At 36.4% G+C, this 15914-nt stretch overlaps 1 protein-coding gene across 1 annotated transcript in view; it reads right to left on the bottom strand.

Moving 5' to 3' along the window:
• The window catches only part of LOC134652123 (adenylate cyclase type 2-like), a 215422-nt gene that overhangs the window by 31433 nt on the left and 168075 nt on the right, over positions 1–15914 (bottom strand). The window contains exons 7-9 of the mRNA XM_063507291.1: positions 7777–7904; positions 7136–7294; positions 2439–2571 (exon numbers count right to left, since the gene is read on the bottom strand). Coding sequence (XP_063363361.1) covers positions 2439–2571; positions 7136–7294; positions 7777–7904 — 420 coding nt within the window. The remainder of the gene's footprint in view (positions 1–2438; positions 2572–7135; positions 7295–7776; positions 7905–15914) is intronic.

The following is a 15914-nucleotide window of genomic DNA, read 5'->3' on the forward strand; positions in this document are numbered from 1 at the left end:
TGCGATGCGATACCGATCTGTCAGTGTCAAAAATTACATTTCTTCAAGCAAAAACGTCACTTTTGAGACGGACAGATCGGTATCGTTTCGCTGTGACATCTTATAAGCATTGTTCGAATTGGACAGCGTGGGGTTGACGACTGTGTTAACTGAATGGCTGCAATCTGGGAAAGGATGCGAATTGTTCGGGCGAACGTAACTCGCTGCAAGGCAATTTCACAGTAGGGGCCCGATTCGGATTTTGAACTAAACATCTATTAGACATCACCAAGATACGATAACGATAATTGTAAGATCTAGCCTGTCAAATTTGACATTTCCGCGATTCTGAAGATACTCTTGACCGATTTCCACAAGATAAATATTATTACGATATTTTAACGTAAATGTAACATTTTTGCCTGAATTGAGCTGCAAAAGAGAACTAGTTGAAATGTAAACTACAACGTATCTAGTACATATCGTATCGTTCTCTAGTTTAGAACGGATCTTGTTTTCCGAATACCGCGGTACGTCGATTTAGTACTTTGACACATTAAGAGCCAACAGGAGTGGTCATTTCTCCATACAAACGTACTCGACTGTTTCCTCCGTGGGTTTTGAAGCTAGAGCAATGATTTTTTTAACACAGATTAATATTGTCAATATCTGTGTCGGACCGTTTTGCTTTTTTTGATATTTTTGTTTTTTAAGGCGCTAGAGCCCTTCAAAAATGGCCAAAATGGCCTAATTGACTATGCCGCAATGAGAGACGTGGTATTCAAAACTGATATCAATTAGCCAAAAAAGCAAAACGGTCCGACACAGATAATTTAATAATCATTTAGATTTCCAAATTTGGTTACGATTGGTTAAGTTTTGGAGGAGGAAACAGTCGAGTACGAAACCTCGATATTTGAGATTTTTACGCAGGATTTTTCGCCTTGTCCTTATCGCACTAGTTTTAGGAGCCGCTTCCGTTAGCGAGACGGGTATATTTACCTAAAATATTTAAATCTCAGCTCCTGTTGGCTCTAATTGTTGTTCGAATAGTCAAATTGGATTAAAAAATATTTATAGATGTTGGTTATTGCAGAAATTCAAGATTAAATACGTATGGTTGTTAGTGATCATTATGACCAAGACTCTATTTGTGGCAGTGAACTTTTAACTAAATATTATCTACTTACGGCTGAGTTATCTTAAAACCAGTTTCATATATTTTGTGTGACTAAAATATTCTTATACTACCTAGGGTCGGCTTGGGGGTCAGCTTAATATGTACATACATATTTAGCTTTCATTGTCCGACTCCACGTCACAAGAAGCATCATAGTAGAGTCTTTATGTTATGAACTCAGCTGAACCTTTGGAGGTATAATCAGAAGGTCTCCACTTTGTGGTCGGCCAAGTAGCCCTCTCTGAAGGCTCCATCGTTCACCTCAACCTAGAAGCGTGACTGCAACTACGCAGTCTTAATAAATGTGGACTTGGCTGAAACATGTTACCTTCGGGGGTATAATCACGAAGGTCTTCATTTTGTGGTCGGCCAAGTAGCCCTCTCTTGAGGCTCAATCGTTCACCTCAACCTAGAAGCGTGACTGCAACTACGCATTGATAAATATAGACTTGGCTGAAACATCTTACCTTCGTGGGTATAATCAGGAAGGTCTCCACTTTGTGGTCGGCCAAGTAGCCCTCTCTTGAGGCATCGTTCACCTCCACCTAAAAACGTGACTGCAACTACGCATTGATAAATGTAGACTTGGCTGAAACATCTTACCTTCGGGGGTATAATCAGAAAGGTCTCCACTTTGTGGTCGTCCAAGTAGCCCTCTCTTGAGGCTCCATCGTTCACCTCCACCTAAAAGCGTGACGGCAACTACGCATTGATAAATGTAGACTTGGCTGAAACATGTTACCTTCGGGGGTATAATCAGGAAGGTCAACAGACCTCTCTTGAGGCTCCATCGTTCACCTCAACCTAGAAGCGTGACTGCAACTACGCAGTCTTAATAAATGTGGACTTGGCTGAAACATGTTACCTTCGGGGGTATAATCAGGAAGGTCTCCACTTTGTGGTCAGCCAAGTAGCCCTCTCTTGAGGCATCGTTCACCTCCACCTAAAAACGTGACTGCAACTACGCATTGATAAATGTAGACTTGGCTGAAACATTTTACCTTCGGGGGTATAATCAGAAAGGTCTCCACTTTGTGGTCGGCCAAGTAGCCCTCTCTTGAGGCTCCATCGTTCACCTCCACCTAAAAGCGTGACGGCAACTACGCATTGATAAATGTAGACTTGGCTGAAACATGTTACCTTCGGGGGTATAATCAGGAAGGTCTCCACTTTGTGGTCGGCCAAGTAGCCCTCTCTTGAGGCTCCATCGTTCACCTCAACCTAGAAGCGTGACTGCAACTACGCATTGATAAATGTAGACTTGGCTGAAACATCTTACCTTTGGGGGTATAATCAGGAAGGTCTCCACTTTGTGGTCGGCCAAGTAGCCCTCTCTGGAGGCTCCATCGCCCGGTTCTACCTCGAAACGCCCGCCTAGCTGCAGCTGCGTGGCCTTTGTTATGTGGACTCGGCTGAAGAGACAACAATACGCAAAATATTTAAAATGTTTATAACTAAAATATTTATTAAACTGAAATAAATGACATATACTAAGAAAAAGTGACCACGGCCTCCAGTGCAAAATCCAAGGAATAAAAATTGAAAACATTTTTTCTAATAATATTAAAACTATATTATAGTTTGTCAAAGGACTGTCTCATTTCAAACATAGATGAATCATACTATCTGTGTCTTACACTAGTACTAGCACCCAAAAGAAAAGGATGAGTATAGTTTTATTTGTTCTTATTTACTGACAATTTGGTTTGACCAACTATAGTAATGTATTTATAGTCAGTACTCGGCCATGGGGTCCAGTAGCACAACAAGGCCAAAGGCAATGTCAGTTTCGCTTAACGCTAAGCATTGCGATCTTAGCCTTAAAATAATGCTAAAATCCTCATAACAATGGTACAGGCCACAGGGATCTATTTTGTAAGAACTACAATGAAGTATTTTACTTCTTCTTGAGCAGATTAATTTACCTTAATGTTACTTCCACATTAATATCAATTTCAAATTGCAAAAAGCTTTCAAATGTCCCAAATCTTAACTCTCTTCTCTACTGTACAAAACCTTTAAGTTGGTTACTTGTTGTTTATTAAAAAAGTTTTACTATATTCTCAGACGTTATCAAGTCAAGTCGTAGGTATAACTTCGCAACGAAACTCACATATCGCTAAAATGTATTTACGAGTACATACTTACCTGAACTTATTACGAATATAAGACATATTGCCAGGAAAATGTACTTAAACGAAAAATATAGATTAAAATGTTTTAATAGAATGATATCTATTGTATCTGTTGGAAGTTTATTCATTTATTTAACTAAATCTTAATTTTGTCCGAAAATAGGTACTTAGGTACTCCTATTTCAAGAAAACCAAAAAACAATATCGTTAAAAGCCGCGTCATAACAAGAATTATTTTGTCCCTCGGAGCCATAGCCATAGTCTAATAAAACATGGTCTTCTTGACTCTTCTCTTCCCAGAGTGACACAAGCCTACGTCACAATAACATTGCCACTTTATATAGCGCTATCGCATATTATCATATAGCGCTGTCGCATGATGACGTAGGCTTGTGTCAGTCACGTGACCACGAAAAGACGGGAAGAGAGGGTACTCTCTAATAATAATAATATACCCGCCTGGTAAGGCGGAGTATATTATTATACCATGCTCGGAGCTTTATTTTCCGTGCAACATCTCCATTATTCCCTTAACTACTGGAAAGAAAAGTTATTGTTATTAAATTCTTCGAGTCACTGGAAAGGGTGGATTCTCATCAATTTCAATTAGTAAAGAGGTCACCGCCGTGGAACGGTTTTCTTTTAAAGGAGTTTTCGATAGCGTGATTTAAAATATTATACTTAAGTATTTTTAGAAGGTACAAATCGAAACTTATGCGAGTTTACGTATACTTTATATTCAATTACATTTGATTTGATTTATTTATTAAAAATACATAAGCATTACCAGAGCATGTCCAAGTCGCTTACATACTATAGGTATTTATTTATTACATAGTTTATTTACATATTCGGCACTTCTTCAATTATTCTGGCTACAATAATCTTAATCCGGAAGTATATGTAAAATGTATGTATGAGTAATCTAGAAATAAAAGTGGTTCAAAATTAATTGATGCTGCTGTAAGTTGAACTATAAGGTGATACGTGGTATCCATAAAATGTTAAATTCGCGAAAACTCTGTTGGATTAATCATTACTTGAGCTAAATATATTTTACTGATTTTTTTTTTGTTATAGCATTTCTATAATTATCAAGATTTTTTCAATCTACCTCTTGCAATATAATAAATAATAATAAAAAACTAATGAATTAAGAATCAATTATGAAAGCAGAAGACTATAAAAGATCGTATTAGATTCATAATTGTTACATATTTACCGTAACTTATTTTTAAAATAACAATAAAATAACCAAAATAAAATGGAATTTGTGCATTAAATTACTTACTCCGACGGAGTTTGTGACTGTGTAAGTAGCACAAGCATCCAAATGGGATATGGGCATAAGAGTAGATAGTACTAGTATAACGATTGGTAAAATACTCGTAAGAGCAAAATAATTTAAACACAGTAGACAGAATCTAGAAATTAAATATTTGGCAGTGCGGAAGGATTTACCAAGCACTTTATGCCATGTTTCCGCTGGTGAACGGACAAACTGCATGTTCAATATGTTCATCGTCCGGCAGGTCAGCTGTTATAAAATCCTCTGATTCTCATTATAACTATTTGTTAATAAAGGCTGCTTCATATAGCAAACTAGAGAATGATTGATTGTTTTAAAAAAGTGTTTTTCAATTAAAAGACATGTCATGAATTAAGTATTTATTAAATATAGAAAAATCTAAATTAATCCTATTATGTATTGACCTATAACTGTATGTTACGAATAATAAATTTCATTTTATTTCATTTCATTTCATTTCATTTCATGAATTGTCATGAATTCATGATGTCTTGAGTGACACACCCTTAATTCAGGGACATCGGTCATAATTAAAAAGTAGGTACTCTAAACAAAAAAATAAGTACTCGATTAACAATGCTTTTATCATAACTGCATTTTCCCATCCTAAAGCGAAAAGCCAACTTTTCTCCCGAGTGCATTAACCGTAAAAGCTTTTCCCTGGACGCATCCTGTCGGAAAAAAACGAATTACTGGACAGCAAGTAAAAGGTGTCTCTGTTTTGTGTCATATTTCATACGTGTGAAGGAATTTTATGTAGGTACCTAATGATATTTTTTACCCACATACCTAGCTTTTTTTTTTTCATCTTTTGAGATGGTATTTGTTTGTCCATTTAAATAACTGCCTAAAAAGGTTGTGTTTGAAATATTAAGAATATTTATTTAACATGTATATGTCTGTTTGAACAATATGCCTCTCACGTTTGGACGTGTGACATTTTTTTTTCACGTGTTCTGATACTTAATTCGACTACAAGGGAGTTTAGACTCTAGGTACAATAACCTATTTGTTTTCAACAACTTGTATTATTTTATGATGGTAGTAAAAAGTAGAATTAAATCCAATGTAACATTTTGTTGTGATAACTATTCTCTCATATTGAATAAATAATTTTACGGTCTAGACTCACTTGTTTTAAGTCACTCGCGCGCTAGTAGGTATGTTTCACAACTGTTTAAATTCGATTATTCTCTCATATTCAGGAAAATTTGAAAAATATACCTATTATTAAGTACAAAGGTGTTGCTTAATACTGAAACCCACTTTTGCCGCACGAGGCAAAAAATGAACGTTCAATAAAAACGTTTATAATCAATTTTAACTACGTAGGTACACGCGATTTAAGTTCTTCTAGCTATGTGACTAAAATCGAGAATGCAGTACAGGTTCTCGGATACTTAAACCATTCCAGTTCTGAGGAATATACATGGCAAATCCAAATGAATTGTTGATTGCATTTGTTTTGTTTAATTCAATTATTATTAATCCTCACATTGATGTCGTTTTTAATTAAACCAAAATATTACTACCTTTGTTTCCTAGTGACCATTTATAAAAGAATACGAGTAATTATGATTTCCAGCGTTTGAAAATTTAATCACCGTATAGTATGTGTATGTGTATGTGTAGTATGTGTCGAAATATATTCGGACAATTTATACGACGGTAACTTTTCATTCAGATCATCCAGTTAATTGTTTATTCAAAATTCGGCGAAAAGGCATCTCGATCAGCAGCTATCATCGAGAAATTAGTAGCGAACCTATATTGAACCTCTTCACTTAGAAAAAGTACCTACTCACTCGCCAGCATTCGAGTAGACGAACAAACGAACAAAAGTAGAACATGGAGATAAACGATTAATATATGAGTATGTAACTATCATTCCCGCCATTCATACGCATTTGTATCATTCCGCATTGCCGTGTGGTGGCCGGCTTTAGAATAGCGCCAACCCTCGCATGGGATAAGGGTGTCGTACGAGGCGACTAAGTCCACAAACGAAGTAAAAAGCTGTTTCGTCACAGGGGAGATGGACCTCTTAGCATTGGCTTGCAATCCATCTAGGAGAAGGATACTCCAAAATTAAATCCCGGTATGGAGTTACCGTAAGGCGCGCGTAGGGTCCAATCTGAAATAAGCGGCAGATTCCTGCAGCCGACCTGCCTCCACACGTATTGGCTCGCCTCTCCTGTGGGTTAAGACTTTAAGACAATGAAGCCGAGAGGGTAATGCAGGTGCTGGGCATCCCTGCGTTTCCTTAATTCCGTCCCAGGCGGTGTTAAGTTTGGAGAGGTCATTGTCTCTCCGATTTGCACCATAAATCGTCTGCAATAGACGCAAAGGCCAAGGAGGGGGGGGCTCTATCATTCACACAGGATCTATCCTAATCGCTTCCTAACCGTCAATCGGACAGACTATTTACTCAAGAGATTACCGATAACGAACTGAAACCAGTTTTTTGGAAATTAGTTTTTATTTCATAGATTTACTTTAGTAATTATACATTTGCTATGGATGTAAGCTCACCCCGCAATCCCGCCGGACTCCATGTGGTTGGCGAGCGTGACGTCATCACTCCACACGTCGAACTGCCACTTGCGCAGGCCCAGCACGCCGCACAGCACGTTGCCGGTATGTATGCCTATGCGCATGTCCACGTTGAAGCCGGTCGCTTCGCGGACGAATCTGTGGAAAAAGAAGTCATTTTAGACCCTTCACTGTTAGTTTAGGGTACGATATGCAGTATGATTAATTATTGGCGCGGTTGTGGGGGAGTAGAGCACATTTTTGCATCCGCGCCAATTAGATAGTGAGTACTATCAGAAACTCCTGGTTTTACTTACCACTTTCTTTGTAGCATGCCGATGCTCCAGAACTAAGATTAGTCTGGCTTAAACTCTTGCACTGGTTCTGTGAGGTTTATTATAGACCTTTACTTCTTTAAGTCATTTTCCTCGGTGATTACTTGATTAGAGTTATTCCCCTTCCGTAGTGTAAATTTCTGTCATGTTTATGTGTGATTATGTTTAAAACTTCCGCCTCCTCATTAATCTCTGGCAAAGTTGATGACCTGCTGTTATATTTCTGTCTGTCTTAAATCTGCACTGCCTTGATAACCAAGTTTTCTGCCGCATTTCATGACAAAGACCCGAATAATGGCACCATACCTAATAGCGTCGATCATCTGTAGTCCCATGTTGACACAGTTGTATGCGTGGTTGGGCCGGGACACAGGTAGACCAGACACGCAGTAGTAACAGTCTCCCAGGATCTTGATGCGCATGCACTGGTTTTCCTGTGAACAAACGGTAATTTCTAGAAATTACATGTCACAAAAGTCGACAAATTGAGAGGATATTGAGCCCGCGATATTCAGTCAATTCTAAAATAATAAAAATTGCAATTCTAAAATACATCTCTTTTCTCGCCAAACTTGTCCCGACAGAGGATTTTTTTTTATTTATTATTATGAGATAACAAAACAACCAGTTCATCAATATAGCCTTCACCCGAATTGTGGCTTGCGGTAGCGCTCTCTTCATTGTTGCGGTCATGACCGAACATTCTGGGACTTAATGAGGAGATTATAAACAACATAAAATTAGATAGCATGCGAGATATTTCTAGACACAAATATTATCTCTACATCTTTATTAACATTATTACCTATAGCATTAAAATTAGTACGTTTGGGTACATTTAATATGTACCTAAAGGCTTTTAACTATTTGAAATGAAAAACAAAACTGAAATGAAAACTTTCTGAAACATCGAGAACTCATTAAAACAAATATAGTTACCTACCTACATGATAAATAGTATAAATAATAAATATCCTGTTTGTAATCAAAGGTAGGTTATTATGTATTAATAAGTTACTACGTTACTTTGAATGTATTATAGCTACTTTTAGGTACTTATAAGTATATTCGCCTTGGCATGGGGTTCTTCGTTCACATCATTTTTTTTTAAATACGACACCAATAAGTGATTAATTCTAAAATGGCATGTCATGAAATAATCAAAATCTATAATCTGACCACGACAGATATAACAAACAGCACCGTATTAAACAGATAGTGCATCGCCTGAAATACTGATGTGCCTAAGGAAACTTTCCAAAATTGCGAAATGTTTCGGAAATTTAACGTAGGAAAAATTCGGAAAATTTCTTACATTTTTGTATGAGAATTGAAACTTTCCAATTTTAAATTAAAATTTCCCATATTTCCTAGTGATTGTTTCATGAAATTTCCGAAAGTTTATAGAATTTTATGGAAACTTTCCGCAACTTGCACATCTGTAGCCTGAATCCTACTTAATGCACAATTATTGCACACTAGTCAAGTAATTGAGAGCTAAGAGGCAGTCAATTAAAACTGATGGCCGCGGACGCCGTGGCTAATGGAGTTCAAAGGGAGATGAAAGGCTTTGAACTTCGCTAATAGATGAACTGATAAAGACAGATTGAGTTTTATAAATGGAACAGTCTATCTTTGATACATCTGTGGGTGAAACTTTCATTTAAAATATCTAGGAAGATAATTTATACATATATAATACATATTACAATACACATTATAATATACATTTATAATTTATATACAATAAAGTGACATACATACATATGTATGTATATGTACAAAGGCGAACTTATCCCTAATAGAGATTTCTTCCAGCTAACCTTTAGAAAATGAGAGAGGAACAAACACTAAAAGGTGAAAGACAACTAAAAATGAACATATAAAAATACTAAGTGGATACTCGGTAAACATTTCAAAATAAGCCCAGTATTTCGCTTCGATTTATAATCATAAATGTCATAATCAAATCAATTTCTTTTTTCGAACTGTCAAAATGACTTTGCTACTATGGAATTTATATGAAACACTAGCAATAGCATGTGACGTCACAATCAAATTACCTACTCTTCATAGTTTTATACGGGTTTAACCCCTCATTTCCCAGGACCTCTCAAATCCATACAATTCCGACTCATATTGGAGCCACTGGGAACTGAGAGGTTAAAAATAGAAACTGCGTCTAAAAATAACTGCTAATATCTACGTTTCTCTTTTAATCTTATGGTACTTTATTTCATGCATCGTGTAAAATAATTTATTTTAAATACTGTCAAATACCCTATTGTGAAAGACTTTTGTACTTACTTTTCCAAACAACATTTTCAATTTCTCGTTATTGACGTAACCACCAGCTTACAGCTTACATAATGTATGAACGCGGTACGGAACGTCCCACTGCTGGACTTTATGTCACAATAGGCTTTAGGTTTTAATCGCTACGCTAGTCCGATGCGGCTTATATGCTTATTATTATCCCCTGTTAACGATGGGGTTTTTCTTTACTTTGTGCCTAAATACCTGAATACGTAACCTCTACTATAGAGAAAAAAATACATAGATTGCTCACTCCATACATCAGGGTTGGTACTCCATACAGCAGAACTATCAGTACTGCTACTTGACAATAGATGTAGCAGTACTGATAGTTCCGCTACTCGATGCTAGATGTAGACACTGAAATTAATAGTCTTTTTGGTACCAAATCTGATATATGGAGTGAGCACTCTTGTCTTACTATATTTCTCTATGCCTCTAGTTTATCGGTTTAATCGCCAGACCTAGACGCATTTTAACATCGTATTTTAACAGAAACCAACCGAACTAAGCTAAAATGCAGAGAATGTTCCGAACAGCACATAAATCGCGGAGTTACGAACTTCCCGGCCGGTTCAAGATTGCATGTCATACAAAGCTTTCATATTTTATACCCTAAGAGATATAAATGAGATCTTCGAATACCGGGTCAAACTTCTCATGATCTCTAAAAAAACATTGCTCATGGGAAACTCATAGATACAATAGAGTATTCAGGAACATTCTTACGCCCAAAAACAATAAAATGGGTGACACGATATTTCTTGTTACTCATTGCCATGGTTACGTTCCCTGGACAAAGCTTAAAACCCGGTATTTAAATTTAATTAACAGCCAAACTGGCCAAATATATCGCGACTACATTTGTTACTATACGTATAAATAATGATGTGTACCAATATAGTCCAACATATTGGTCACGTTACTATCTTAGACTGTAAGTCATTAAAGTCATTTCTGTAATGGGTTCTGTTCTGTAAACGTGTTAGTAGAACGTGTTACACCATTTCTTCTAACACATTATACCAATACTGTCTCCTGACCTGGACAATTGGTACAGAATTAACAACACAAAAAATTACCCATAACAAAATATTTTCCAAACAAAAAGTTCATTTTCAGTTCATCGGAAACCGATTGAAGCGGACTCGTTTGTACACAGCTAATTTGCAATTGCAATGAAAATTTACTGGCCAAATAAACTAAAGGGTTAACGCCAGTTCTTTTTTGAAGCACTCCAATTGACGCCTTATCGCATATAGTGTAAGGTTTAAATTAAATTGAATATAAAAGCGACATCCTATAAACCAACATAGTTCTTTTGTTTTCAGTGCAAAATGGCATCCGATGCAAACAATGGCTCGCTTATATTGGCGCGATTTAATTTAAGTTAAATAGTCTAGTCTAGAAATTATACGTAGGTACCTACTTATCTTGTTTTACAAGGGGGAAAACGTCGGTGCGAATAAAAAAATCGCCATGTATTTTTAAGCTACTTTTCAGGAGACAAAAATAACTGTTTATTTTCCTGTTTGTATATTTGTTGCACCTGTATTTTTTTTCTAATAGATCAATAATTTTTACATGATACTCATGAAGAAAATAAACAAATTTTTCGTAATTTTTTACAATATTATTATTTTAACCATAATTTTGTCTACATAGCGACTTAAATTTGGTTCACTTAAAATCGTCATGTGGGAAGTTTGTACACATAGCGATTTGTTGCCAAAGTAACATAGTACGAGAGATGATACATAGCGATTTTAGGGTCTATGTCGGGTAATCCATTCTACAATAAATCGCCATGTCCAACATTATCGCCATCACCCTCGACGGAAAACAAGGCATTTAATTTCGTTATGTGCTAAAATATCACATAGCAATTTTTTTTTGTTTCTGTTCTATTTTTTTTGTTCAAATGTTGTTCTGTGTTCACATAGCGGAATTGTTATTTTCAAAACGAATAAAGATATAACAAAAATATTTATGTGGGTCGACGGGAAATTGAAAAAGGAATTCAAATATGCCAAAATAAAAAAATCGTAAAAAAGCACATAGCGTTTTTTTTTATTCGCACCGACGAAAAGTTGTTGTTTAACTACTCGTGCTAATATTGATACCCGAGTAAGCGAAAGATTCCAAAATTGAATTGGAATTCAATGTGGAATCTTGAGCGTTTCGTGGGTCTCAAGGCACAAAGGTTAAACAAACTTGGCTACCGCGTGAAACACGAAACCACACCAAGCCGAGGAAAATACTACGTAGCAGTCACATCTATTATTATGATGTCGTAATTAGTAGACAAGTTAACCTGTTATATCGGATAGTTGATCTACACAAATACTAGAATATAATAAGGTGCGTGGGGGTAAGATTGAAAGGGTTTTTCATGAGGGGTAAGATGACAACTCGCCCGTAATGCTTCGCGGCACACGGGCGATTTTTTGTCGAGGACTAAATAGATTTTATATGATTTGTATTTTTTATAGGTACCTTTTTGTCTATTTATTGTTTGTCACTCTTTTTGTAAAATACTTTTGTTTTTAGTTGTCATTAAAAGATTAAACTGGGAGCCAGCTTTTTCGTCTCCTCAGCTATCGAATTGGTAAATTTCCACAATTCCCGGACACCCCTCATGAAAAGCCCTTTCAATCTTACCCCAACCATAGAGGAAAAAATACATAGATTGCTCACTCCATACATCAGTTTTGGTACCAAAAAGACTATTAATTTCAGTGTCTACATCTAGCATCGAGTAGCGGAACTACCAGTAGGTACTGCTACATCTATTGTCAAGTAGCAGTACTGATAGTTCCGCTACTCGATGCTAGATGTAGACACTGAAATTAATAGTATTTTTGGTACCAAAACTGATGTATGGAGTGAGCACTCTTGTCTTACTATATTTCTCTATGCCCTAACGCACTTTATAGCAGTGTGGGTCATTCAATAAATGTATTTGGTTTATTTCACAATCTGTATGTTTTCGTTACAGCCTCCAATATCCGCAAAATTAACAGAAAATATAAATAATCCTCCAATCAATTTGAGTAAATTAAACCTGTCTCTCTACGGGTATAAAAGGGTATTGGGTCCATATTGCCAAAACAAGTGGAAATTGGCAATAAATAAAGTTATTTATTGGATCACACCGCGCTTTGGAGCGATAACGTTGATTTGTGGTCGTATTGTGGTAGAAAATGCCCACAAAATCACCTCATGACAATAAAGAGCTGAATATTTGGGTAACATGGTTTGTAATCTATTAAATATTATCAATACGAATATTATGGCTTCTAAGTAGGTCCTGTAGAGGTCGGACACGTTTAGGTATAACCTTGAATTAATTTATGCAATTTTCGTAGTAGTAATTACAATACAATATTTAAACTTACCAAATTTTGTTGGTTAAAATACAAGTCTACATATTTATTTACCAGTCTTGGGCATGAACCCGAAGGTTGTAGGGTTAATAATAACACGTTCACTGCCAGCGCGAGCTACGCGCTACGAGCGTAGCAGATAGGTACCTAACATGACAAAGGGTCCGATTCGGATTTTGAAATAGACATCTGTTAGATATCTTTTAGACATCGCCAAGATACGATAACGATATGTTTAAGATCTGTCCAATTTGACATTTGCGCGATTCTGGAGATACTCTTGAACGATTTCCACAAGATATGGCTTAGAGATCCAATTCACAGCTAATATATATTTAACTCTATCTAACGTAAAAGTGACATTGGTTGCCCGATGCGCTGCAAAAGAGAACTAGTTGAAATCTAAACTATAACGTATCTAGAATGGATCTAGTACGTGTCGTCTCTTGTGAATATCTCGAAGAACCGTATGTAACGGAAATCGCCTATAGCCCGATTTACACATTGATTAGTGCGAGTTCACACATTTGTATTTGTATTTTATGTGTAAATCAGGGCTAAGAACAGAGAAGCTAGCTTAGCGGGTCGCTGGTAGGGCTTGCAATATCGGACGGTTTCCAATTCCGGAACTGATTTTCGATATTGGGTCCCAATTCCGGAATTCCGGAACTGGTTCCGGAATTAGGGTTTATCATATTTTTATTAGATTTTTTAATAAAAAACAACAAAAAATATGAAATACTGATACTTTACGTTTATTAAAGAAAGTATTGTTTTAGAGGGATTTAATCTGAAGTATTAACAATCGAAAAATAACAAAAAATTGAGTAGTGCACCTAGTGTCTTTGCACCTTATTACTATGGTCACTTTTATTGACTTCAGTGATACGGTGTATTTATTTGGGGAAATTACGGATGCTAGAAATCGGTTACCTACATGCCCAACTTTATATAATGTTTAAATATAACGGCTCCGTAGCCTAGCAGGTAGGTAGGAAATGGCCCTGTTTACGAAGATGAAGGTCCTGGGGTTCCGGTCTCGGTAAGGACATTTATGTGTTATGACGATTATTTGTTTCTGAGTTAAGGTTGTTTTCTATGCATTAAAGTAGGTATTCAGCTATAGGTACATATTAACTTTATGCATTGCCGACTAGTGCCAAAAACGCAAGCCTTATTGAGATTACGCTTTTTAAGTTTGGTTTTTTTCCTTACTAGTTCCTAAATTCCTAATTCAGAATATTTAAGCTTCTACAGGATCCGAAAATTCCATCGAGGAAACTTCTTTCTAAATTGAGAATAAAATATCCAAATGTTTATAAATTTTAAATCAAAAGTTTCGCGTTGGTAGGATTCTGGGCAAGTAAATGTATGGCTTTGCTTAAAAAAAATATGGTTACGTTAACGGGGTATGTTAATACGTGCTGCTAGACTTCAGACTTTTATCAGTGACGGCTAATAATAACACCAGCATAGTGTATTAGTTTTCTTGGAAATGATCACCTATATACGTATTAAAATCGAATAAAAGTACTTAAATCCAATTCCGGAATTTTCGATATTCAATGGTCTCAATTCAGGTATTGTAATATCGGAAAATTTTTCCGAGATTCCGGAATTTCGAAATTCCGGAATTCCGGAATGCAAGCCCTAGTCGCTGGCAGTTAATTTGTTAAATGTAAATTGAAAGTTTAGTGTCATAACACCTAGCTACTTTTAAAGAGTCTAGAGATACATATATGTCTGGTACTAATTTTCGTTGCTAAAAAATATTCAAAGAAAATAGAGCGCGCACAAGTTTTGTACTTATGTAATACTTTTTAGATTGTATGGCGGCAGCTAGGTTCGTAAGTTTATTTACTGCAAAGCTAATTGACAAAAAATAACGGGTTGCACTCAGGGAGTGCCGGCAGAAGTGAAAGCTCAATGACTAGTGCAAAATGCACTATGTATAATTGAGGCTAACGCCATCTAGCGTTAGCGTTAATTACTTGAAACCCCTAAGCACATCACTGTTAGTACTCGAGTTATATTAACACCAGTTAGAGCGAAACTCACTAGATGGCATTTAAATCAATAAAGAAAAACTCAATGACATTACATGTAACAGTTTTTCGACCAGGTCACGTGTCCGTCCTACGGTTACGTGACCATCTTACGGTCACGTGATTGTCTTACGCTGTCTCGAGTTTAACATTTTTTCCCCACCTCAAAAAGTGCACAGTGCCGCTAAAAAGCGCTGCGCAGCGCAGCGCTTTCAAAAATCCCTGTCAGTATTATCCCTTGAAGCATTAACTAGTAATTTATTAATGTCCTCCATCCGCCGCACAAACTCAACGTCAGCCGTGTCAGAGTGATGGATGGATGGCCATGGGAAGAACTAACGCGGATAACTGTTGAAAAGCTTCGTTTCATGTTTTAAATCATGTAGATACTTACCACCACTACCACCATGTACGAGGGCTGTTTGATAAGTACCCGTTTTCCAAATGTATTAATATCACGGGCCGAAAATATGTATACAATCGTTTTAAGCCATTTTTCAGAGGTGGGAAAATTTAAAAAAAAAACAGCATTCTTTTGTTTTTTTCTCATTTGACAGCGATTCAGTGAAAGCGTGAACTTAAAATTGTGAAAATGGAGAAAGAGCAGTATCGGTCTGTAATTAGATTCTTGTTTTTGGAAGGAAAAACATGTGATGAAATAAAAGTAAGAATGCAAGCGGTTTACCATGAATGTGCT

This window comes from Cydia amplana, chromosome 11, assembly GCF_948474715.1.
Source record: "Cydia amplana chromosome 11, ilCydAmpl1.1, whole genome shotgun sequence".
NCBI lineage: Eukaryota > Metazoa > Arthropoda > Insecta > Lepidoptera > Tortricidae > Cydia > Cydia amplana.